This window comes from Drosophila navojoa, chromosome 5 (assembly GCF_054131105.1).
Source record: "Drosophila navojoa isolate 15081-1374.11 chromosome 5, UAZ_NAV_1.0, whole genome shotgun sequence".
NCBI lineage: Eukaryota > Metazoa > Arthropoda > Insecta > Diptera > Drosophilidae > Drosophila > Drosophila navojoa.
In genome coordinates, this window is record NC_142893.1 from 18,171,578 (window position 1) to 18,199,114 (window position 27,537).

Consider the following 27,537-nt stretch of genomic DNA (forward strand, 5'->3'; position numbering starts at 1 on the left):
GGGATGTTGAGGCAAAAATATGAGAAAATAAAAGTATGCAAATATTAAAAAGAAAATATTTATTTATTAGGGAGAAGACAACTCTTGTTGTCAACTGGTATATAAAAAGAAATAAAACAAAATAAATTCATAAATATGTATATATGGTTACTCCGCTTGTTAATTTAAGTTAAATTGAATAAATATTTAATAAGTATTAAATTGAATAAATACTTTAATATTACTATTAATAATATTATTATTTATTATTATTATTATTTTTTTTTTTTATTATATATTTCTTATTATTTGTAACTTTTTCTTAGCCATATTTTTTTTTAGTCATTTGTTTTATTGGATTTTATTATTATTATTATTTATTATTTATTTTTATTATATATTTATTATTATTCGTAAATTTTTATTAGCTATATTGTTTGCTAATTTTTTGTATAAATACATATATATTTTAATTTAGTTAATTAATTTTGTTTTTTTTTTTTTTAATTGGTGTTTTATTTTATACCTGTTATAACATAACAATTATAATTTAAGATTAATTTTAGATAGCCGTTTAGTTAGTGATCTAGCTGGATCCATATACTTATATTTGTATATAGATGTATATATATTCCATGAATTATCTTTGCAATGTCTTCGCATTCATTTATGAATGTTCATATAAATACTTAACAAAAAAACGATTTTAATAAATCATCAGACTGATGAGCAGCGCAAATCAGTCCTCACAATGCCGCCGCACACAAAGCAAAAACAATGGCAAAGTCGAGAATGTTTTTCGATTGGAGCTCGAAGCGCGACACAAAGTTACGAACAAAAAAATATATAAAAGCGAGAAAAATGTCAACCGCCAAGCGCCATAATAAAGCTCAAAATAAAATCAATTACGCTCGATTAACTGAAATAGTTACATAAATTACAAATACCCCAGGCAGGACGAAATACGCAGGACGTGGATGGACTAGATGCGGGACTAGGGCCGGGCTGGGCTGGTCGAAGCAGAGACAATTGAAGCGCGAAATCCACAAGAAGACGCGCAACATTTTGTGGCATAATGACAATTTCCAACGAGCCATCCAAATGATACACATTCATGCAATAAGTACAACAGAGACAGCGATAGAGATAGAGAGAGAATGAGAGAGAGAGAGAGAGATGGATGCGACTAGCTGAGGAGGCTGCGTGGAGATAACTATTAACATTATATAAGTAAGAAGAAAAATTTCCGATTATTTTCCGCAACATAAAACAAAAGACAACAAACAGCACGCAGACCGCAATGAAGACGAAACCTTTGCCTTAAAACAACAAGCGGAAGGGCGCACGACGAGCAAAGGCAGAGTGAGAAAGAGAAAGAGAAAGAGGATGAGTGTGAGAGTGAGAGTGAGCGTGAGCGTGAGACTGAGAGTGGGTGCAGAGGGTAAGGAAAATGCTTGGAAAAATAATAAATAATACCATTTGATGCTCAAAGCGAAGACAACGCATTTAAAATGAGCGCATTTGCACGCTTGTACACCCCTCCCCCCTCCTCACCAGCTATCTCACTCACATTCTCATGCTACCCATCTCTCTCTCTCTCGCCCCTGCAGCCAACGAGCCAAGTAATCAAAGCATCCCCGCCTTTAAACTACAGCCAAGCTTTGCGGTTCAGGACTTAGTTCCATTTGTTGTTGTTTGCAACTTTACGCGCAATTAATCTAAAATAAATTCGTTTATAATTTGACAACAACAGCAAAAGGCAGCGACAGCAGTAGCAGCAGCAGCAGCGGAGAAAAAAACCGAAAAGGAAAAAAATAAACTTGAGCGATAATTTTCTAGCTTTAAAATAATCAATGTCAAAGTTTTTCATTTAGCAGCAGGCTTGCCGCGAAAATTCAATTGTCGAGACCATAAAAAAGAACGGCAACACACACACACACCCACGCACCACTCACACCTTGGTGTTGCAGTCTGTCAGGCTTCGGGCTCGGGTTCAAGTTCAGGTCAACAAAGCGAATCGCTCTCAATTGAAAGACTCGACGAAAATGTTACGATTGCAGTCGCCGCGGGAGTATTTGCCGGCAGCTCGTAAATTATTATTTAATGACAGACGAAATTGAAAATAAATTTAAAGCTAATAATCGTTGAGATAAACGCAATAAATTGCGTACTCCTCGGGCTCTTGCTGGTATGTTATCGTCATCTAAGTGGATTTCAATTGAAATAAATGTAGCCGAATTGATGTGCTTCTATTTAGCACCTTAATCTACCGTAATATGTTGTATATGATTGTATTGTAGTGTATGCAATTTCTGATGTTGTCATATGCTTAATGAAAGGCAATGGTAATAAGCTCACACAAATCGTGACACTTTGTCGCTGTGTTTATTTAATATATAAATATATGTAGTATAAATAATTATTTAATATTTTCTAAATATTACTCTTTCCTATTTTTAGCATTTACTTCATATATTAAGAAACTACTCAAGCTAAGGTATTCACAATTAAATATAGCTGACCCACGGCGAGCCGCAGTCGCTTTGCGCTTTCAACTGTCCTGGGCAACGATTGGCCCCGGGTCACGCAAATGAGGCGCAACAAGCTCAAATTGGAGGCTCTAAGCAGGTTCCATCACTCTGGGTTCCATGGACACGTGTCGCTGAAGCAACAGCATACAAAAAGAAACAGAAACTCTGACAGAGAATTGGAGCTGAGTGGAGACAACAACAACTTGAGGATGCCCAAAATGCCGAGGCTGACTCCAGTGGGTTACGTGTGAATAGACGCCGGACAGCCCAGGCAAACGAAGATGCGAACCGAGAGAAGTATGCTGAGGAGGAGCAGAAGGTGGAGGAGGGTGGCTATGAAAAAGACATGGGCGTGTGCTGCCTGCCAGAGATGTTGCGCCGTATTAGCGCCGCGTGTCGGATAATTTATGAAATGGCGTAGTCGGCCGCAGCAGGCAGCAGGCGGCAGGCAGCAGTCGACAGTCGGCAGTCGTCGGGGGTCGGCAGGTGGATGCGTGAGACTCTGACTCGGCAGCTAGCTGGCTGTAAATATCTTTAAAAGGCGCTGTTAAAACAAATTACTGTCTGGTTGCTGTTTTTGGGGTCCCAATGCCGCAATGCGTGTTCTCCACCTGTAGGCAGTCGGTTGGAGCGGGGCTGAGCAGGCGGAGCAGAGTGGGCAGGAGTCCTGTTTTGGGGTGCCACCAAATCCGCTTCCTTGGAGCACGCACCAGCGAAAGTTATTAAGCGAATTTCTCAGGCAACATGGCATGAAAATTCCCCCGGGAATTTTCAACACCCACGCGGCCGTGCTTCTTGTTGTTGGCTTACAACATGCGGGCCCCCATCTAATTTTCAGTCTGACAGACAGAGGCTGGTGGGGCGGACAGCTACTTGACAGTGTTGTCAATATCATTTTAAAGTTCTCGCATATGCAGCTCTTACTTCACATTTTTATGAGCCACATGATTTGCTCATCGTTTCCGCAGAAGGCGCCATATGTTTGGGTTACGCATAGATTCGGGACTAAGCACAGTCGATGCCCTGTGATTGGCACTTGATAGACTCGCGAGTTCGCGTCGCAGCAGCTTATAAAAGCTAAAGACACAGAGTCGGGCGGGGCAGACTGTAGTGTATGAGCCACAGAGCCATAAACTTAATGCAAATGACAATTTTGTGCCAGAAATTAAGTTAAATTATGCCACAGTCAACGACAACAACGAATGCCACAAATTGCGCTGAGCCCTGAGAGCAACGCCCAGCCGATGTTTTATCCATGGACAGCTACGCAGCGCAGGAGCGTCTTAGACAAAGAAAACAGCACAATTTTATTTTACATTTTACATTGTTTTTTTTTTTTTCTGTGCTCGCCGCACAAATTGAAAATGAAAAGTCAGAACCTGAAAATGATAATCAACGTCAACAAATTTTGGTAGGCGATGACGGTGGGGAGGGACGGGGGCACGCCGAACGGAGGCAGTCTGTATAATGATCTAATAAATTTCATTACCACAGCGAGCAATTTGAGCATTTGGCGAGGCAAAAAGTTGAGCCGGTTGCCCAGATCCAGGAGCATAGCTGCCAGCTACTATTAGGCAGCATGTAAGGGGCGTGTATATATAGCATACATATACATCTATGTGTGTGTGTGAGTATATGTGCGCGTGTGTGTATTTCCCCAGGTATTCTTTAAGCAGGCCCCAGCTCCATTGTCAGGTGTTTAAACTTTTCCAGTTGCTGCTCACTTGAGGCGCCTCCAAATTGGCAGGAGCAGCAGGAGTAGCAGAGAGCTCGCATGCGTTGCTGCGCGCACTTCAAAGTTGTGAACTCGAGGGCAGTCATCGACCCATTTGGAGCTGCTACAGCGAATGGTATTGCCAATTCCGACAAGCCCCACCAAATATATGCTGCATATGTCAGCAGTTTCTGTGGCTGCTTCTTCTTCTTCTCTGTTTTTTTGGCATTGGGATTTGAAGTTGATTTTGGCGTTTGCCATTTGCCATTCGCCATTTGCCTGCGAATGTTTTGTGTTTATTCAAGTTATTTGGTTTATTGCGGAAATTTGTAAATTTGCTAAAGGAGTAATTCCCTCAGTGCATGAACTCTTTACCGAGAAACGAGCCGGCAGCCCGGCTAATGTACATAGAGCTTGAAGATTTTGTAAGGAATCGTTTACATGACTGAAAAAAATTGATATCTCTTCCAATGAAGCATCCTTATGAATAATGCAGGCCAAGTTCTGGCGAAATTCTTTGATTTTCTTCCAAGTATTAAATGAATACATAAATATTGAGTAAAATATTATTCCGTGTACTTTGAGATTTTATTTAATCCATTAGCAAATATTTTAAAAGTAAACTTAAATATATTTAAATATAAATTCAGGTGCAAAGCAGAAATAAGGATTTGAAATTTATATTAACTTAAACAAAAAAATTATTTATAAAGTACATACAATTAATTAAAATATTTTTATATGTATAAAATAATAATGCAAATAAATACAAAAAATAAAAATTTATAAAGACATCATTAAAAGAGAGAACGACTTTATATAAATAATAAAAAATATATCGAAATTTTATAAATAGTACATAATATGTACATAAATGAAATAAATTACATATATTAAAAATATTTATATTCGTAAATATATTCTAACTTTACATAAATATTAAAAGCAATCAACCTTTTGTAAAATAAATTTAATTTAATTTAAATTTAAATGAAATAAATATAAAAAAAATATATATAAAATATATTAATTAAATATGAATACATATGAAAAATAAAATAAGTACATTTAAATATATATATATGAAAAATATCAATATATACATAAAGATATATAGGCTGCACATACATATATAGTAGCAGCAATTGGCTTAAATAAAAAAATATTCAAGTAATTTAATTTAATTTAATTTTCAATAATAAATGAGGTAAATAAAAATTTATTAAAAATGGCAAATAAACTTGAAATCAAATTGCCCAGAGTAGGGTGCGTAACTTATGCTCTTCTCAGCATAAACTATTCAATTAAAAACAAAAACACATGTTAATTAATCAACAGAAATTAAGAAATAATCACATGCTTAGGGCATGGACTCTACTTATGGAGTAGGAGCTGGAAGCTGAGAGCTGCTAGCTGACTGCATAGATCAAAACCCAGGCAGTGCCAGGCCATTAGTAGGCTTCATAAATAAACCCTTGAGGCGCAGCCCTCGGCAGCAATTATATATACTAACGCACCATTTGGCAGGGGCTGTAAGTGGATAAGTGGGCGTCTGCTGGGGCCGGGCGGCTGTGAGCTGTGGGGTCAACGGCCATAAATAATGCCACTTAATTGTTTTACAAAGCATAATTTTATCCTTTCGTAAATCCAGTGTTTTACAAACGTTTTCCAAAAACGCACACACAGAAAACAACAGAAAGGGAGAAAGAGAGCGTAAAAAAAAAAAAATAAATTTACTCAGCAAATGGCGCCTTTTTCTTTTGCCGCACCAGCTTAAATATGAATTAATGGCCAATAAAGATAATCTTTTACACATTCGCGTACGCAGCGCATTAAAAGTTAAATTTATGTAGCATCCAATTCCCTTCCAGTAATTCAACTGAGCATTTCTACTAGGTTTCATATCCCTTTTTCCATTTTTCCTTTGTCTCCCATTTTTTGCATACGCAGCAATTTTTCATTGCAATATTTTTAATGGCATTCGGAGAAAATTACCAAAGTTTACATATGCTCTTGTCTTGGACTTGTTTGATAATGAAGTAAAGCTATATAGTTTCATGATAGATAAATAAAATATATCTATATCTATTTTGATAGCTTGTCCTAAAAATGTGGGCGGCAAAATAATACTCTTTATCTATCGGCCGATTATCAGAAGACGAATGAATCGGCAAGCCTTATCAGTTGTGCTATAATTTAAACTTGTAAAAGAGAAATGAAATGCGCTGATAATATTCTTCAATGTCTGCAAAGAAATAAAAATAAAAATAAACATTTGGTTTACCGCTGCGCTTCAGTAAATTAAGGCCCGCTGCTTGTAATCAATCGAAATCTCAGCTGGGTGCTTTCAAGTGATTATCTGCGCTGCTGCTGACCCACTTGACTCAAGTGCTGTGCATCATTTGCTGCATATTCAATTTTATTACGTATACGCAGAGTGGAAACATGAACAAAAAATGCTCATTAATATTTCATGTTTAGAGCAAATTATTCAAAACAATGCGGGCCACGAGGAACGCGAGCCGCATCAACAAAATATCCAGCTGGCTGACAGAGATGGACAGAGCGGGAGAGAGAGCGAGAGAGAGAGAGAAGGAGAGAGAGATAAAGAGAGTGAGAGAGGCTATCGTGCGGCCACAGCGCGTGACAGCCAAAAGTCAACGCATCTGACTGGGCTTAAGTGCTAGGCATGCCCTTGGGTCGCTTTTACAGAGTCTGCTCTGCTGTGTGTGTGTGAGTGTGTGTGCGTGGGTTGATTTGCCGGTCGCTGTATCAATATTTGTGTTAATCTGTCATTTTTCGTCGTTTATGAGTATTTGAATTTGTTGCAGTCTCTGCGGCTGCGGCAATGGACATGAGGACAAGCGGCCATGAAATTTTCATGCGACTTGTGGCACGGTCGGTCCGCATTTTCCGTCTCTGCTTCTTTTTTCGCTTTTTTGGCGTTGAGTGTTTGCGGAAATGTGATGATTATTGGTTGAACAAATAAAACTGCCTGTGTTGACACAGCTCTGTTTGAGCATGGCCAAGGAGGGAACGTGTTCTGAAATGGAGTCGTCTCACAGAATCTGACAGTCATGCCTGTTTGACAATAAACTGTGCCAAGTCCGACGAAGCAGCTCACACAACTCACAGCAGGTTGAGGCGCTCGAGAGCTTGGAGATAGTTTAGGGAGCATGAGCAGAGCGTGCAGCACTTATTACGCCCAATTGGCCTCAGAACAGAGCGACAGCCACATTAAAATATTTTGCACATTAATTTCGGGGGCCCTGCGTTGACCAGAAAACAAAATGCCAAAAAGGCAAGAAATTTGCCAGCGGCCCACACAAAAAGCCAAACATTTTCATAAAGCAAAACATTTATTATATTTGCCAAATGGAGTGTGTATACAAGCGGTGCTATATACATATACATGTTCTATATATATATATCTACTTATATAGAGCAAACTATTCGGGATTATATGCCATGCTCGGTTTTGTTGCTAGTTGTATTTGGACGAAAATAAAAAGGGTTATGCGTGCTCATAAAAGGCAAAGAGACAAATTTGCATATTTTTAATATTTTTTCTCTCTGCCAGACAAAGAGACATATAGACAGAGACATGGACAAAGGAGATTGAGAGAGAGAGAGGGACGAACGCATTGTGAAAGCTAAATTTATGTGCGTGCGTTTGAAACACTTAACTAAATTACATTTGTGTGGGTGACTGGGCGTTCGGTCTATTCCTTAAATTGTTTTTCTTTTCCACACAAATGCAAATTTGAAACCCTCATTGGCTAAAATCTGGGTTCAATCAGGCACTTAGCCAGTTGTTGAGGTCAGGGTTGATAAGCTCGATGGGTTTTCTTCCAAAAACAATGAAATTATCAAGCAATAATAAAATAATAAAATGATAAACATATTTGTATAAGTTTATATTGAAATTTAATCTATTTAAATAAAGGCGGCTAAAAATGAAGGTATATAAAATATTTAAGAGTATTTAGCGTATAGTTCGACTTATATTTTTTTATGTCTCATCACAATATATCATCCCATGCCAAAAAAAATATTTGTCTAAATACATATAAAAGTGTATTTATTAAAAGAGTTTTTGCAATAATTAATATTCAAATATTTGAAAATATTTCGTGATGTCTTTTCATTCATTAAAATGTCGAAATCAATTTGCATGGACTATCTCTCTCCTCTCTCTCTCTATCCCTCTCGCTCTCTGTCTGCCTGAAAATGTAACAAAATTAACTTTATATTTAATTTGGCATGCTGAACCGTAATTTAAAAAGAAATTTCTTTATTTTTTAGCTGAAAATTCACTCTGCCAATATAGTAATAAATATTTTAAATATTTATTGCATAAGTGCGCACAGTAAAAAATTCATATTTGCGGCAATTAAATAGCCCATTGCAAATGCATCGAAACGAACAAAATAAACCAAATCAAATAAAACTGTGCTTAAATATTTAAAGAGCATACAATTTCCACTTTTTCCTTCGAATTTTGTTTTCCTCTTTTTTTCGGCCTTTTTGAGGCGTCGCTCGTCATTTTGCCATAGTTTTTTGTGGCCAATAAACAAAAATTATTGTGCTCAAATAAGCGTAAATGCATGTAAATGGCAATTGGTTGTTATTGCTGCGCTTGTTGTTTTTGCATTGTTGCCAAAAGTGTTGAGCTGTGTTGAGTGGCGCATTGAGTGCCATGAGAATGACGATGATGCGCATCACGATGACGCTGATGCCAACGCTGATGCTGGCGCTGGCGCTGACGCTGACGCTGACGAGCATGAAAAATGCAGCAGAGCAGCAACTGTTAAGCTCATGTCGGACGGGCATATTATTTCAAAAATGAAATGAAATGGAAGTTGCGAGCTGCACACGTTTTATTGGCATCAGCACACGATTGATTTGGCAACAAATCCGAAATCCGAATTCTGCTATCTGAAATCTGAAATCAGAAATCAGGAGTACAGATTCTGATATCCAGCCGACGTCACAAACAAAGGGCTGCAGCGGGGCAGCTGTATAAAAAGTCGCTCGCTATGAATTTTTATAACCACCAAACGACGCACAGGCAAATTAAATCAATCGAATCGAATGCAGTCAACATCACAATTCACAATTCACATGGAAAATGCTGTAAATCGATGCGCAGCAACTGTGTGCGGAGGGCGGGCTGCAAGGGGGAGGGTTCAGATTACAGACTGTCGCCAGCGATCAGCTAGTTGTGCCATCGTCTGCCGGCATTGTCTGTGCTCCACTTATACCCTGTTTTTGCTCAGCCATAAGCTCATTTTTACAGCTTGTCCACACTTTGTAGCCAGTGTGCTGCGGTTGCAGACGACACTCAACTCCGAATCGCTAGTGAAAAAATCCCATTTAAGCAGTTTGATTAATGACTAGAAAGCTTAAGACGCGTAAGATTATAGTTCAACAATGGCGACACTGAAAAGTGTGAGCTCAATTAGTCGAATTGCATATACTCTAAGGAATATATAGTTTTTTTAATTATTATGCAAGAATTATTATGCAATATTTTTGCAAATGCCAATAAAATAAATAAAATATTATGCAAACATTAATTTTTATGAGACCAATAAAAATAAAAAATAATTAAAAAAATAAATATGAATAAAAATTAAAAAAAAAAATAAATATAATGAATTGATATGTCTTATTTTGTATTCTTAAAAATAAACTAATTTAATTAAAAATTATATTTAATATATATAAATACATTTATTTAAAAATAATTCTGTTAAATTCTGCAGATAAATAAATAATAATATATAAACAAGAAAAAGTTTTAATATTTTTAAAATACAGGAAAAATATTTTAATAAATGAAGCAAACTAATTTATATTATACTTTTAATTAACAACTCTAATTATAATGTATATAAATTTTTTTAATATATTTTTTAGACAGAGCAACTTAAAGTAAACTGTGATATAAAATATCATTAAACAAATTGTAATTGATCTATGCCTCTATTAAAAATATAATTCACAAAATGATAGTAATATTCCCTTTTTAGTAAAAGACATCTCGAGAAACTCTCCGAGTCGTATACATCTTGAGGTTTGATGGCTTCAACACAAATTGCATTAGCATTTCTAATTAACATTAATGTCAGCGACAAAAGCAATGATATCAATCATCAGCCATCAATCATGCATTACGGCTGCCAGCATCGAAACTAAATTTAATTTGTAATTTATAATTTTATTAGCCGTGTGCTGACAACAAGCGAGTGCAAGTTTTTGAGCGAAGGATGCCGCCAGCCGCCATTAATGTCAGAGACAGTTACCAGTTAGCGACACGACTGTCTGATGGACGAGGGCGCGGCTATTGATTGCCTGAGCGACAGACTCTAATTCAATTAATCAATTCATTAGCAAACGGCAGCGCACTCTGACGTCACTGGCAACTAATAAAGCTAATTTTTTAATGACAACTTAATGCATAATCATTAGGTCGCCTCTCGCCTAATGCAACTCTCAATGCGTACAATTGAACGACTCCTTACTGCCAGCTGCTCTCAAATTGCCTCTAGGAAAATCATTTGGCTTTTGATAGGCATCCGTGACGCAGCGCAATAATAATTTTTATGTCCAACCAGGGACCGGAGCCTAGAATCGAGACTCGAATGTGCCATTTGGAGGATTCGGAACTCCCAATCGGCACTCGAACATAACGACAAACCAATTGAAGTGCCCGCCGGCCCCTGTTCATTTCATGTCCCACTGTGGCTGATCATTAATTTTTCAAGTTTTTGCCTCGCACCATTCGGCTGTGAGCATCTTGTTAGATAAATTTATAGCAGCTGGTAAAATGCTTGTGTTTGTACATCTTTTATTGGCGCTCAATCTATGTGGGGTAATAGAATTTAATAGAAACCTTTAACTAGTTCTCGAGAGAGTCACCTAAGCCAGCAAGTGAATCAGAGAAATTTCTGTTGCCTTGAGCCGGTCAATGGCAGTTGATTTGGCCAGCTTAAAATGCCCAATTATGCCATCGATGTTCGCATTTTAATCGCATTTGCAGTTACATAATATTCCGGATCAATTAATGCTCGCACTGAGCTCCGCTTTGCCACAGCTCAATTTGCTGGTCAAATCATGTGGCACATCCCAAGCATGCAGCAAACGTGAACAAAAGCTTCACGGCGACACGGAACGCAGCTCGGAGGCATTGACAAACCAGTGACAAGCTGAGAGACAGACAGGGAGACAGAGAGACAGCTCGGTTACCAGGCAACACAGCAGTCAGCCAATCACCGCAATCAACAGCAGCAGACCGCAGTTGGCCAGAGTATTCCAATCAGCTGGAGCTGGAGTCGGATTCCGGGGCCATGCTGTGACTTTTGTAGCGACTTGAGATTCCATTTGAATGCCTTGAAACATTACGTTGCTCAGTTGCCGCTCATGTGGCATAATGAACAATCACAATGGAATCGGAAAACTTTCGCCCCATCAGCCGGCCAGCAACTGGCACAAATTGCTGGCAATGCCACATAATTAATATGTGTGTATTTCTATGGCGCTGCGTGCGCGTATTTGTGTGCTGCTGTCCCGCTCTTTAATTAATTAATACATGCCGCAAAATGCTTGCCAATAAATTAGGCGAGCAGGTGAGTTGGACTAAACACGAAAGTGACATACATGTATAGCTAAAAGCGTGTGCCCAAAGATGCCCTTGGCTTAGTCATTTTCTTTTTTGGCTTTCGTTTTTTTCTTTCTGTCTATGTGAGTGTGGGTGTGTGTGTGTGGGGGGCAGGGGGTAGAGCTTGTTTGTGTATGAGCTAAATTTATTGCCAGGCCTTGTGACATTTGAGCCCACATCCTTCGTCAGCTTTCGGCGTAGCAGAGCATGCGATATGGGCATGACCCAACGTCCTCGGCGCGTTTGATGACATTTTAAAGTCTCCGTTGCCTTAACATTGTGGCATTGCCTTTAATGGGCTTAACGAGCATCCGTTCCCGATTCCCCAGCACCACGTTAATGAGCACCACCAGCACCAGCAGCAGCAGCAGCAGCAGCCAGCCTCAAACATATTGAATGACAGCGACAAATTAAAGGCAACCAAATTGTGGAGGGCGATCGTATGACAAATTGTGCACCAAACACCTAGGCAACTGCTCTGTTCTTGCACCACTGTGCATGCTCCAGACGAGAGCAACAACAGCAACAACAGCAGCGAACAGCTGATTGACCTCCGGCAACGGCAAGGACACTGTCTAATTAAATTTTGTTAAGGCCAATTTGCAAGCGAGGTTTCTGCAGCTACAAAACAGCTTTTATTATTTTTTATTTTTACAATTTTCATTTTCATTTCCATTTTGTTTATTTTTGGTTTTTGTTTTTGTTGTTCTTTTTTTGCCGCTTGCAGTTTAGTCTACCGCAATTACAGCAATTAACACTAAGCAATTAAAGGCAACAACAATGCAAATTACGTGCTGCCTGCAACGAGTGTGCGAAATGCACTGAGAAAAAAATAGCTGAAACAAAATGTAGTAAAAATAGAAAATCGCTGAAATTTAAATAAGGATCTTGAAATACTCTTTAAATTTGTGAAAATATATGAAGTTATTTTTTATTTTATTATTTTTGTTCCAAATAGGTTCATAAATACATTAAAAGATTTAAAAATATGCTCATAAATAATACGTAAATATATCAATAAAAAATAATTAAATTTACAAATAAATAGGTAAATAAATAAATAAATAAGTAAATAAATATAAGATTTAATAAAGAAATAAATAAATGAATGAAAAATAAATGAATGAATGAATAAATAAATAAATAAATTAATTAATAAACAAGCAAATACTAAAATAAAAATAAGCAAATAAATATATATAAAAATAAATAAGAAAATATACACATAAACAAATAAGTATTTAACTTCATATATAAATAAACAAGCAACTAAATAAATAAATAAAAAACAAGCAAATAAATAAATATACATATAAATTAATACATAAATAAACCAAATTAAATTAACAAATAAGACACACAATAACGAATATAATAAATAATTAGTTAATTAAAAGTTTCGGATCTGACTTGTAGAACTTTGAGCTAAATAAACATTTAGCTTTGTTAAAAATTTCTAAATGTAAAATGTTTCAAATAAATATATATATAATAATTTTTGTTCATTTAGATGCAAAATATGTAAAAGTTGAGTTTCCATCTACATTTACATATTTTTATTTCGAATTGTTTTGAGCAGTTCAAACTATGAGAGACTTTGATTTATATTCTAATTATTAATGTTTATATTTTAAGTTTATTTATAATATATTTAGCATCTGTCAAGTCACAGCCCTCTGCTGATGTACCCCTGCTTGTGGCTAGTTCATTGGAACAAATAAACAGTATAGTATTCGTAGCTTCGGAGGCAGCCCCTGACTATGGCTGGATGCTGTGCTCGGGCATTTTAAATTTTGCCAGCAGAAACGGACGGAGCGCACGGCCAGTTGAGTGGCTCAAAGTGAAGCCGACGTCGACTGCGACTGTGACGTTGGCGCTGTGCTCACTTTGGCGGTCGCTGTGTTAAATGCGGACCACAAAATGCAGCGCATAGAAGCACTAATTAAGTTAAACATAGACACATGCAAACAGACTTCAGCACACACACACAGCACACACACACGCACACATGCACACTTTGGCAGTTGTACGTGCCCATTGCTCAATAATTAACTGGCAACATGCACGCAAATGTTTTGCTCCCTCTGCCAACAGCGTCGCATACTTATAGTCCCTGCCCGCCCCCACCCGATCCTCTTCTTCCTGACGTTCATTTTGTTTACCGAGCTGTCGACTAAAGATTCCAGCTAGCATTGCACTTGAAAATATTTTCCAAAAAAAGAAAACGAGAGAGACGTACAGATAAAAGGAAACACATAAAATCGAGCGAAATACGAAGCATGCGCCTGCTGCTGTTAGCCTGTTGCCTGTTGCCTGTTCTGTTGCTCTGCCAATTAGATTAAATTTAAGCAATTTCATTTTGTCAGCTCTTGAGATATCTGAAATTACTTTAGCCAACAGTTATTTCAATTACCAAATATTTTATTGTTACGCATCTAGATCTACAGTTATGCTCGCATGACAGCAAAACATTTATGCCATTCATCATTTTCATTTTCTATTGTATGTGTTATTCCTGCTGAGCTCAACTTGCAATTGTTTAAAGCAACATTTGTCTGTTTGCTTCTATTATATCTAAGGGTATATTGTATATAGATTTTGGGTTATTTTAGATAATAGAAAGAGTTTACTTGCTTATTAGGTTTCTGATTGAGATTATGTTTTGAAAATAGCTTATTTATACTTATTCTCAGTTCCTTCCAAGTTGGTTATTAAATGCTCGATAATAAGGATTTATGTACGCAAAGAAGAAGAAGAAGAAGAACTAAAAAAAAATGTTATGTACATATATACTATTGCTACAAATAAAATGTGTGAAATGTTAACCTTTTACCTGTTATATGTATTTTTTTTATAAATTTTTAATCTAATTTGCTTTTATTAAATAAATAAAAATATATATGAAATTGTTTAATTATTATAGAGGTATGACAGTTGTTCACCTGCTATTCATTGTAAAATTTTATATTGTTTAATTTACAACTATTATTTGAAAATACTTTTTTTTCAGAAAATGTATATTATACCTTTTATATATATATTTTTTTTATAATTTAGTATAACAAAGTTTACTAATAAAAATATAATTAATATAAAGCTAAAAATGTAAATTATCTTTACTTATCATGGAATTTGCTTAAGGAAATTTATTTATTTTTCTTTTAATCGAATTTGCTTTTTTTAAATAAAAAATAATATTAAAATTGTTAAATTATTACAGAGATATGACAGTTGTTTACCTGCTATTCATTTTAAAATTTTATATTGTTAAAAAAAAACCAAAAAAATTACTTTTTTTTCCAAAATTGTATAGAAAGGAAATCTAGTTGAACAAATCGAAAAAAAATGTGTTTTACATATTCTAGTCATAGACAGGCGAATGCCAATGCGAATGCGAATGATATGCAGTGTATTAGTTATTCAAAATAAACCGCCAATAAAAAGCATCGAAACGTGTTGGGGCATATAAAAAGTTGCCACAATATGACAGGCCATTCAATAACTGTGTATCTATGGGGTACTAAACAGCCACAAACAACACATAAAAATGCAACAACAACAACAACAAAAGAATCACAAAAATATGTATATGAAATAAAATGAAAACTAAAACAATGTTATGAAAAATGCCTCAAAGAGTTGCCCAGTCATAAATATGTATGGCTAAAAATCGCAAATGGGCGTGGGAGTGGGCCATATAAACCGCCTGCTAGCTAAGCAAAATGTCAGAGCTATAAATATCATAAAAAAAGGAATACATATTATCATCTGTGTGTGTGTGTGTGTGTGTGTGTGTGTGTGTGTGTGTGTGTGTGTGAGTGCTCTGAAATGGTGTGTTTAGGGCACTTCATAGATCGACATGGCCCAGTCCCAGTCTCAGGGCCTGCCACAGTTGCCAGCTGCCAATTGCAGGCCACCCAGTTGGAGCAAATTTTAATACACGCAATAAAATTAGAGAAAAATTCGCAGTAAAACTAAATTGAAAAGAAAATCGTTATGGTTGACACAAACAAAGGGAAAGCGAGCAACCAAGGCGATTCGAGCGCGTTAAGCAAAACGCGATTTACTGGCAACAACAACAACAACAACAACAACAACAATAACACAATCCATATTCATCCCATTCTAGCTTATACAAACACCATCTCTCACACACACGGACACACACTCACATGTACATATCCTAAAATCCTTCTACACAAAAAATACATTGTTGTTGGCTTCTGCTAACTTTTGCACAGTTTTTCTTCGTCGTCTTTTTTTTGTTGAGATTTTTAAATATTTTTTCATGCGCTATGCAAAAGGAACAAAAAGTAAGAGAATAAAAAAAAGAAAAACTCCAGAAAACTTCTCGGTTTTCCAATAATTTGATGTTGCGAACTTGTTTTGCATGTGTGCGCGTGTGTGAGTGTGTGTGTGTGTGTGTGTGCTTGTTAGCTGCCCTACATATTTCATAAAAAGCAAACAAGCCACAGCAACAACAATAACTACTACAATATGCTGGCAGTTGGGCCCGGGTGGCAAAACCTAAGCAGTTTTCATGCTTTGCAAGGGTCGCGAACTGTTGGCAGCAGTTTGTAAAATATATTTTTATTGCTATTGCATACACATACAGCGAGACGAGACACACACGCACACCGAATACAATGGGGACGACTCCTTGCGAGCTCTGCTAGTTGTGCTCGTCCACACCCCCAGCTTCATATACCCTTTGACTTTGGCTATTAGAATCGCTGACAAAAAGCAGCAACAACAGCCAGCAACAATAACAACAATGCGCGAAGCAAAAAGAACTGTAGCATGCTTTTTGTCATATTTTACCAGCTAGCCAGCACACACACACACACACACACACACACACATACGCACACGCACACTAATACAGAGAGCAGCCTCAGCAGTTGGGGCCAGGCAGAATCTGTTGCGAAGAGGCGGCAGCCTGTGAGCAGACCACGCATGTTGCGTATGCGGCTAGTAAGCTACACAAAAACACTTTCATTACTACAACAAGGGAGCATGGACGAACAGTGGGGCAAGTTGCGAGAGGTGGATATATGTATGCTCATTTCAAATTTAACATATAGCTTAACTTTTAAATAAATAAACACCTATTAGCCCATAGTGCTTGTATATCGAGCATATATAAAGAGCATATCTCTAAGAGCAAATAAAGTTAATCAAGAATTTCTGAACAAGTTTAACAAGCAGTTAAATATGAGATTTCAGTGAGAGCACAAAACAGTTAATTAATTTTATATAATAATGAAGATAGGCAACTAACAGAGCTTCGTCCCAGCTAACTTTTTGGCTTACATGTATATAAAATAGTTCATAAATAGCTGCATTTATTCGAGAGAAAGAAATATGTATTTAGAATATATAGATATACATATGTATTTACAAATTTTGAAGAAATATATTTTTATTTTTATTTATTTATATTTGGCATTAATTTTTATTACATTTTATAAATTTTATATATTATTGTTTTTTTGTAATACTTATTATTTATTGTTTTCATTTTATTTATAATTATTTTTTTATTTATACAATATATACGATGATTTACATTTTAAAGAAAATATATACAATTTTTTATTTGAATATATTTTATGAATTTAATATAAACAAAAAAAAAAAATTTGTTCATAAAACAAATACCTCAATTTATCAATGTACAACAAAAAATTATATTTTTTATTGTTATATATTTAAAACAATTAATTTAATTCAAATATAATTTTAGTTAGCTTATTGTACACTTTTTCTTTATAAACAAATTGAATAAAAATGCTTTCTTTACATTTAATAATATAAAAATTGTATTATTTACTGTCAATATTGAGTTTATAATATTAAGTGTAAATGTGTAAGCCAAAATCACATTTAGTAAGATTTAAAATTTATCTATGTGAATCTCTTTAGTGATTTTATAAAACTGATTTATCCAAGTAGTATATCCAGCTTCCAGTCGTGCTCCCATGGTGCGCTGCTCGTTCGGATCTGGATGGAGACTACTTAGTCCTACATCGTACATTTAGCTGGTGTTATTTCATGCGCAAAAGTCGCAGTGTGTTGTGTTTGCTATTAAAAATGACAGCAGCTGTATGCGTGTGCTGCAGCTGTAATATATATACGCACACACACACACACACACGCACCAGCAGAAAAGCGCACCCAGAACACATGGCGGTCAGGCAAAAACACGCTTTTAACACCAAAATGAACTTGTACGCCATGTTTATGAGCTGATAAAAAACAGCTGACCAACATTTGTCGCTGAGCCAAGCTTTAAGATGTGCGATGCGGCTGCTCATTTGGCCTTAAAGTTGAGCAAATATAATGGATGCGAAATCATAGACACATGCACACACATACAAGTATACGCACTCATTCAATTTTATAATGTGGCTAATTACGGCTGCTTAGCTGGTAGCTGCCAGTCCCCGATGGTATTTGGCTTACAGCTGACTTATGTGGCCTACTTAACGGCTGGCTGTTAACATTTCTTCGCACCTCTCTATGGCTAGCCATAAAAAAGCTTTACATTGTTTCCTCCGAATTTGACACAGTTTTGCATAAACAAAGCTGCTGTGCTCTTGCCAAAGAGCGCAGCGCTGTTAACTGCAGAGAGAGTGAGAAAGAGCGAGAGAGTCCAGACTGCTAATCTGTTAGCTAACAGTGCAAATGCTTGCTCAACAAATTGTTAATTGTGCTGAAATAAATGTAATTATTTTTGTAAAATATATATGTATATTTACTGTACTCTTTCTTTTGTATATTAATTAATTTACTACTTTCCTCAACTTATGTTTTGAGCCTTCTCTTTATCTTCATCGTCTGTTGTTTTATGCGCACTCACGCTTCAAGCGCACCTGCATTGATTGACAGACAGGCAACGCCACTGGGGCAACAGGTGTGCATTTGATTGATATGCGCGGTTGGCTGATAGCAGAAACAAAAGAAATAAATAGTAGAGCAGTCAAGTGCATATCCATTATATTGTAGCACATATTAAACTAAAGAAGGAAAACAAATAAATTTATTATAAATAAATGTAGACAAATATTTCCTAAAAGTTTAAGTTTCAATACAATGTAAAAATATAAATTAATTTAAGCAATTAATTTTATTTATTTTTATTTTATAGATTGAACATATTTCTACAGCCAAAATAAAAACATGAAATATTTTTTGTAGTAAATATATAACACATATTTTTAGAACAGCTCACAGCTGATTTTTAGCACAAGCTGCGTAAGAGAGCGACAGGTAGAGAGAGCGAGAGTGTGTGCATGCAGAGAGTACGTGCTGCGTGAGAGAAAATTTAACGAGATGAGAGCGAGAGAGAGCACTTAATGCCGCTTGTAAGTGTGCAACGTAAACAAGCAGAGGGTTTGCTATAAATTGCAAAATATTAGTTTTCCTTTGCATTTATATACATTTTTACATATATTTTTTAATAGATATGCCGTCAAATAACATTATTTAATATCCAAACTTACTTTCGATATTCACTTGCTGCAATTAGCGCTGCAAAGCTTGCTATAAATTACTTAGCGTCCGACTGCCGACAGTCAACAGAGCGCCACTTAACAGCACACTAACAGCCTGTTAAGAGCATCCGGCAAGCAGCGGCCAGAGTTGGGCTGCTGCGCTCGGCTCGGCTCGTCGGCTGGCAAGTGCGCGCTCTCTCGCTCGCATCGTTCATTGGCGGCGCCATTGCGGCATTCGTGCGAGCTGCTCGGGATGCTGCTGTCGTCTCGGCTGTGGGCACTTTTTTTCGGTCGCTCTGCTCTGTGTGTACCATAAAAATCGTTTCAGTGAGAGTTTGCGATCCCGCGGGTACGGTCGAAACTAACGGGATTTTCGATTTTTCAGCCGTTACCCGTTTCCGCTTCGCGTTTCGCGTTTGGCGTTTTGGCATTTGGCGTTCCGTTGCATGCAAAAGCTGGTTACAATCAAAATAATATTGGAGAGAATCGTTTAATTGTTGCGAGTGTTAAATCAATTCATTGAAATGTGAAACGCTTCAGAGTGTGTCTATTGAAATTGCGTATACTACGCGTAAATCATACCAAATAAAAAACAAACAAAAAGAGACGAAAAACCGAATCTCAAAACTTCAAACGTGTCGCGTTTCATGAGCGTTTTTTTGGTGCGTTTATTGTCGCGTGTGCCGCGCCAACTCTGCACGTTCCTAGCTGGCAAAATGTAAGCACTCGATTTGTTGTAAGCGACAACCAATTTGTTGTCATTGTCACTGCTGTTGCTGTTGTTGTTGTGGCTGTTGTTCTTGTTGTTGCTAAATTTACAAATCAACGTTTGTCGACTGTCGTGCAGCGTCTCTTGTTGGGGGCACTTCCACATGCCGATCCAATACGATCTGAGCGACGCCCTCCCACGCTCTGACGTCGTCGTCGCTGTCATTGTCGTTGTCGCCTCGTTCACAATGAAAATGATTTTCATGGAAAACACAGCGAACGCTAGCGAGCAGAAAATCACAGAGAAAAAAGCGAATCTCGGCAACGGCGTCGCTTGGATTACTTGGCGTATGTATGTACAAAGGTGTGTGTGTGTGTGTGTGGGTGTGGGTGTGTGAGTGTGGGTGAGCCGGCACATAAAACGATTTCGTGTATTGGTCTTTTACGACGATTTTATTTTGTCGGGTTTAGCTGAAATAGTTTTCGCAACCTTTGTTGCTGCGCCCCATACAAATTGCACAAAATTTGCCATTGTTGTGAATTCCATTGAAAGCGTGCAGTATTTGTAGGGTATTTCTTATGCAACATGCATTCTTCTGAGCTCTATCACACACTCACACTCACACTTACACACCTCACAGCTCAAGTGCTAAATTGCTGGCATTGAAAGTCGCATAACAACAAATATGAACCATAATCAAATAGAAGAATAACAGCCACTAAAAGTGTTGAGTGATGCACATTTATTCAATTGTTAAATTGTTGAAGTGTGCGTGTAATTTCATTACACTGAGCGATGCCATAGGTACTTGACTAGCGACAAAAGGCAGAAGGCAATAGGCTAATAGGCGAATGCCAAATGGCAAATGGCAAATGGCAGCAGTCGCAGGCAGATGGGAGATAAACTGATTAAGATATTGCTGCAAAGGAGGAAGTGGTTAATAGAGATTATCTAGATAACGAGAAATTGTCAAAGCTTAACCGTTTAAATAAATCAAGTCGTTGTACATAAACAAATTGAGAGGCTGAAAAAACTAACTTGATTTGATTAACATTAATATAAATATGTTTAAAAATATTTTTAAATTTTACAGATATGATATATGTTTTTTTTTTTTATTTACTAATATTAACCAATATTTTTTATTTATTTATATATTACAAATTGATTTTAAAATAAATATATAAATAAAAATATTATAAATATGTTGTATATCTAAATATTTTTCAAAGTTATTTATTTAAATTATTTATTTTATTTTATTTTTTTTAATGAGTGTTAACAGTCATTTTAATTATTGATAAAAAATAAGCAATTTTATATAATAATACAAATAATTAATAGAGCTAAATATAACAATAATAAAAAATAGCCTAAATGTATTAAACCCCAAATAAAATATACAAATTATAAGTAGACTGAACTCATTCTTTTCATTAAAATATAACGAATATATTTAAATCTAAATAATTTATGGTACATGCATAAATGAAGCTTTCAAATATTTAAAAAAAGTTTGCACATTAAGTTTGAATGAAAAAATACTTGACTTTATTTATAAAAATAAATTGCTGTTATTTTCTTCTCATATTAATTATAACTTTTTTGTTTGCTTCTATTATTATTTGTAATTTTTATATTTCAAAATTATTTATTTCATAAATTACATGAAACAAATTAATGATGTAGAGAATCATTAATAATCGATAGGGATTTTGTTCCATTTAAATAAAATATCTCAAAAAAAAAAAATAACGTTTGTTCCACACTTGCTTTTGTAGAATATCTCCGGTCAGATGCCATTTCAATTTGAAATCAGTCTTTTTTGGTACTTTAAATATAGGTATGTGTGTGTTTCATTTAATGCCTTTGGACAAAAATCACTTTGTGGCAATTATGTTGTGAAAATCATTCGTGCGCTTAATGCATTTCCACTTGCAGTTGCCAATTAGTCTCAGGCAGCAGCATTAATTAATTATTAAAACACAACTAAAACCATTTTCGACACAATTAATTATAATACGACAAGCAATTGAATGCAACCGATGGCCACAAGAGACTGCAGCAGTGCTATCTGTGTGCACATTACATATTTAATGGCTGGCTGCCATTTGAGAATGAAGCAAACAAAGTGCATAAATTGCGTATTGAAATGTATTTTATCATGCTATTTATATTGCGGCCAATGGAAACCGAAACCCAAAACTGAGCCGGAGCCGAAACCGAAACCGAGCCCGTAACCGAATACGCAGTAAATGAACAACAATTGCATTCAATTGGCATTTGCATTCGTCTGCCTGGCTTAAGCATATCGAGTGTCCAGCAAATGTTTTCAGAATTGTGACAAGGTCACGTGCCAAGCGAGTCAGCTGCATGGTGTCCTGCGCCTTCTCCAGCTCACTCGGAATATACGACAAAATTAGCTGCAACGACAGCTGCACATGACGACGACGACGACGACGATGACGACGACAACGATGACGGGTATGCCAAGTGTTCAACGCTCTGATTGCTGCCACAGCTACTCCCGCCACTCCTGCTGCGCCCACTGCTCCTGCTGCTGTTCTTTGGGAATTTTAGTATTCATAAAAATGTACTTGAGCACACATAGCAAACATAGCCAGAGGGGCGTCAAAGGCAGCCATGCATGGATTTTTATAGGCTCACTTAGCGCACATAAACCGCAAAAAATGGCGCCGACTCTGATGGCAGGTGGAAGTTGGAGCACAGCTCGCAGCTAAGCTAAAGAGCTCTTTAGTGCACCTTTACACATGCACAACTCGTTCACACACACACACACACAAACACACTCACAGACACACGTGACACAGAGCTATGCCATAATAATATTGTAACTTTGCACTTCAAATTGCATTTTAATGCAAACACACTTCATTACATTACATTGCAACAAGAACAACATGAACGGAAATGGAAAAACGTCGACACACTTTTCAGCAGCTGCAGCCGGAAAGTACATACACACACACACACACACTGACACACACACACGTACATGAGCGAAACTTGGCATGTTTGTAAATTGAAGTGCATGTCGATCGAGTAAACTGGCACAACGTACTTTACGCAGTCAGGTTACGTATACGCCACGTTATGAGGGCAACAGTTCGATTGCATATTAGCTAATGCAACGTTATTTTTTTTCCCCCTTCCCAAATTTCAATTGCGAGTGCGGCACTTGGTCTGAGCACTTGTGAAACATACGAGCAGATAGACAATTGAACTGAAAGGAATTAATTAATAATTTTTTAAATTTTAGTTTTCCTTTCATCTAGAAACCAATTTTATACATGTGTTTAGTAGATATTTTTAAATTTAATTGACTTGGTAAATGGGTAAACGTTAAAATAATGAATCATTAGAGTAAGGAATGTCAAAACATATTATTTATTAACAAATTTATTTTTATTAAAAATTATTTATTTTTTATTTTTTACCTTTAGGTTGCTCTTTCATTATTCTATTGTCAAATAAAATTAGAGTATTAAGTAAACATTTTTGACTACTGAGAATAAGAACTTGAAATATACTATACTTATTATTTATAACAATGAATTAATACGCACTCATCTGGAGTGGTATTATAACTGTCTTGACTAGCATATTATGGAATTTCAGTCTACACAAATTCTCGTCCGTTGCTGAATTGCTTAATGCATTGAGAACTTCACAATTCAAGCAAAGATTTCTTTGACAATTTTTCCTGAAATGTGTTTCCATGTCCAGCCTTTATTTTGACTAACTGCATGCCAATATTTTTTGAATTGGTTTTCCCTTCAAATCTAGTTCTCTAATTGAATATGAGTAGTTTTTACTATTCTCCACTTTTATTTCTGTTTTGTAAATCGATTATCACTCTCAAATACGGCTTGTTTTATTCATGTGATTTCGTATTTGCAGCTGTCAGTGCACATGTTGTCCAGAGTTTTATGTTTTTCCAAATTGAATAAAATATGTCATCCAGCAGTATTCAAATGTTTCAGAGATTTTTTCCTTTATTTATGCGAAAGGTTTTTCCTAAAAATTTCACTGCCGCACACAGTTGAAAAATAGAAAAGAGAGAATAGATTTATAAATGTTGTCCATTTTGGCACTTTATGCCAACGTTTCGCATCGATTGGAATGAAAATTTCTGCGTATATATTTTTATGATAGATTTCCAAAAATATTTACATTAATCGCTTAACTACTCATACTTGCTGCTATCTATTTTTCCCCTTTTTATTTTATATATATATAAATATATATATCTATTTTTTTTAAGCCATTGAAATGGAAATCCATTTAGCGAGGCCGCAACCAAAACGGGAGCGAGGCAATCAGGCAGCGGGGCGTATGATAAATAAACTTATACAGATTTATTATGCGCCAGTTGCAAAAAAAGAAGGAGAGAGAAGGAGAGAGAGAGAGAGAGAGGAAGAAGCAGAAGATGAAACATTTATTTAACGCGAACATTTTTCGATGCGCTCCACTCTCGCGCTGTACAGTGACAGTTGCGGTTGCCACGGCCCGAGTCACATTCGCATTCGCATAGTTTAATAAATTTTTATTTATGATCTGTGCCGCTGAGACCGAAAGCGAACGCAAAAAAAAAAGAGGAAAGGCGAAATATACAAATACTAGATGAAACGGGGCGAGTTTGTCAACAGGGGCTGAAATAAAATTAGTGAGAGGAGGCTAAAAGCATTGCCGGCTATGGCGACGTGGCCGATAAAACACAGCAAGTCAATATATCATAAAAGCACGTCGAACTGCCTCGAATGTCGCGCAAAATGGCGGCGCTGTCTGTGTGCCTCTTTCTCTATCTCCCTCTCGCTCTCTCTCACACGTTCTCGCCCTGTAAGTGTGTGCGTATGTCTGTATGTGTATGTAGACTAGAAACATGAACGTATACAGTTTCCGATTTCCGTTTTCCTGTTTATCGTTTATTGAGTTTTTGCTACGTAAAAGTAAAAGCATTGCGAGCGCGCAAGAAAAAAATAAGTAAAAAAAAATACGAAGTCTAAAGAGAAATTTGCACTCGTTAGGTCTTTGGCATTACTTTTGCAGTTTGCTTGTCGCTTGCCTCAGCCTCAGCCTGAGCCTCGACTTCGTCTTCACCGCCGTCGTCGTCAGCTTCGTCATATTGAACTTTGATGCTGGCACGTTCTGTGCGCTTGCCTGGGCTCCTTTTAAAGATCTACACGCGCGCTCCTTGGGCACATGTTTTGCCATTCTTTTGGCCCAACTCGACTTGCCTTGATTCGTCCTCTGGCGCCCCAGCACGTTGCCAGTTGCCAGTTGCTCGTTGCCAGTTGGTCCTTGTTGCTTGTTCTCGTGCTGCTCGTGTGTTGTTAGTCATTTATATGGGCATCATAAATTATAACAAATATGTACGCAAGCGGCATTTTAAATGATTTCCCACAATTCCAACGCCTCTGCAGCGCACCCACGACCGGGAGCCAAGTTATAAATATACTTTAATTAAAAGCGCTTCAGTGTGAGTGCAATATGCTGTAAAATATTGAGGTGCGGCAGGCACTCGGTACGTGTGTGTGTGTGCCGCCTGACGAGGCGTTCGAGTTCTGATTTGTAGCTGTCTAGTCGAAATGTGTGCTATCCTGTTGCAGATAAGAAAGTTTCGGTTGGGGCGGGTTATGCTACAAGATGGTTAATTTCCTCATATGCCGGAAAGCCGTGGAAATATGCTTAAAAATTCCTTTTTAAAATACTTTAAATAATTTATATGAAATATTTTATATTCTCCTGCCACTAAGCTAACCCATAGTGCATAATGGACAGCTATTTATTTAATTAAAAATGAATAAAATACAAGGCAAAAGCTTTTCAATAAATAATAATACAGAACTCGACATTGACCGAACTATTTAACATTTTTAACATATTTTGCATTCATTTCGCTGGCATCGAATCAATTACAATTTCACTTATGCATCAATAAATAACGCTCTCTAATTTCGAGTGACTTTTTGCCATGTTTCAAACGAATAAAACGCAAATAAATAACCATTTTAACAAAATTGTGCATAATTTGTGAATTTGTTCGCCAAACAACAACTGAAAACATAAATTAACAATTTTAACCACATAAATAACGCAACACAATTTATAAATGATTTAAATATATATAAAAACAAACAAATTAACCCAATAAAATTCGTAAAATTCACATGGATTGGCCTATGTGTGTGTGTGTGTGTGTGTCTGTGGGAATGTGCAGTAAATCTGCTAACAAATTTGGCCAAACCAACAATAAAGGCAATTAAATAAATTTCAGCAACAACAACAACAACAGGTACAACAACTGCGACAGCAACAACTATATATTCCCAAATTTGCAACGACAATTTTCCAAAAAATAGCAATACTATATTTTATTTATTGACATGTCAACAATTTGCTAACCCTCGGCCGTGCGGCCTCTCCCTCTCTCTCTCTCTCTTGCAGCCTCGACGGAAAATTTGTAAATGGACGCAAATAAAAATGTCAAATTAAATCAAATCAATATATGCGCAAATAAGCCAGCCCAATAACAACAACAACAACAACGACAACAAATGATTGTGGTGTGCGTGTGTGCAAGTCTGTAGCGCCCGAAAGTAGGCAACGAAAGCTGCCCGCCACATCGCCAGCAGCAGCAACAGCAGCAGCAGCAGCTCCACTTCACAAACAAGCTGCTCCATAGCCATTCTCCAGAGCAGACAAACACACACAACCAAACACACACACAACATCACAAACATATATACACGCTCACAATCACTGGCACAATCAAAGAGCGAGGCAACCATGTGCTTGGCTGTCAGCTGCCTGTTGTCCCTGCTGCTCTGCCTCGTCCTGCCCGCGTCCAACGCACTTGCAGCGGCAGCAACACGTGCTCGCGTCAGCTCCTCAACGACAATGACACGAAATATTGAGGAAGAGAACGGTAAGTTGACTAATTTTCAACTCGTTTTTAAAGCAGTCTAGTGTGAGTTGAAAAATAAAAAAATTAAATACCCTTTACCAATGCTAATATTAAGCGTGGATATGGTATATATTAATTTACACAATTGTCGCTATAAAACTAAAATATGTTATAAAAACATAAATATAATATAAAGAAAAATATATTTATTATTTCTATTAATGAATTTTAAAAAAATATCTTTTACTTTTAAATGAAATTAATACTAATATATATATATATATTTGCACAATTTTAATTTAAATATATAAGGGGCTCAAAGATTTTTTTTAACTTGTTGTAAATAATATAATAATTTCTTAAAAAATATTAAAATAATTAATAACTTTGCATATTTTACTTAATTAAGAAAACTTCAGCTCTTTAATTGATTTATCGACGTATTCAGGTGTTATTAGCACAAATTTACTATTTAAATATTATTTAAAAATTTTTATAAAGCAGCTGCTGTCAGTTA

The 27,537-nt window shown here is 36.4% G+C and overlaps 1 protein-coding gene across 5 annotated transcripts in view; it reads left to right on the plus strand.

Annotated features, from left to right (window-relative positions):
- The first annotated feature begins 19,626 nt into the window (after nucleotides 1-19,626).
- side-VIII (sidestep VIII) overlaps nucleotides 19,627-27,537 on the plus strand; it is a 90,588-nt gene continuing 82,677 nt past the window's right edge. For 2 of the 5 annotated variants that reach the window (XM_018106688.3, XM_018106689.3), the window contains exons 1-2: nucleotides 19,627-20,101; nucleotides 26,561-27,041. In XM_018106688.3, the coding sequence (XP_017962177.2) occupies nucleotides 26,903-27,041 (139 nt within the window). In that variant the 5' untranslated portion in view covers nucleotides 19,627-20,101; nucleotides 26,561-26,902. The remainder of the gene's footprint in view (nucleotides 20,102-26,560; nucleotides 27,042-27,537) is intronic. The other 3 variants (XM_018106691.3, XM_089262439.1, XM_089262441.1) reach the window with 2 other exon arrangements.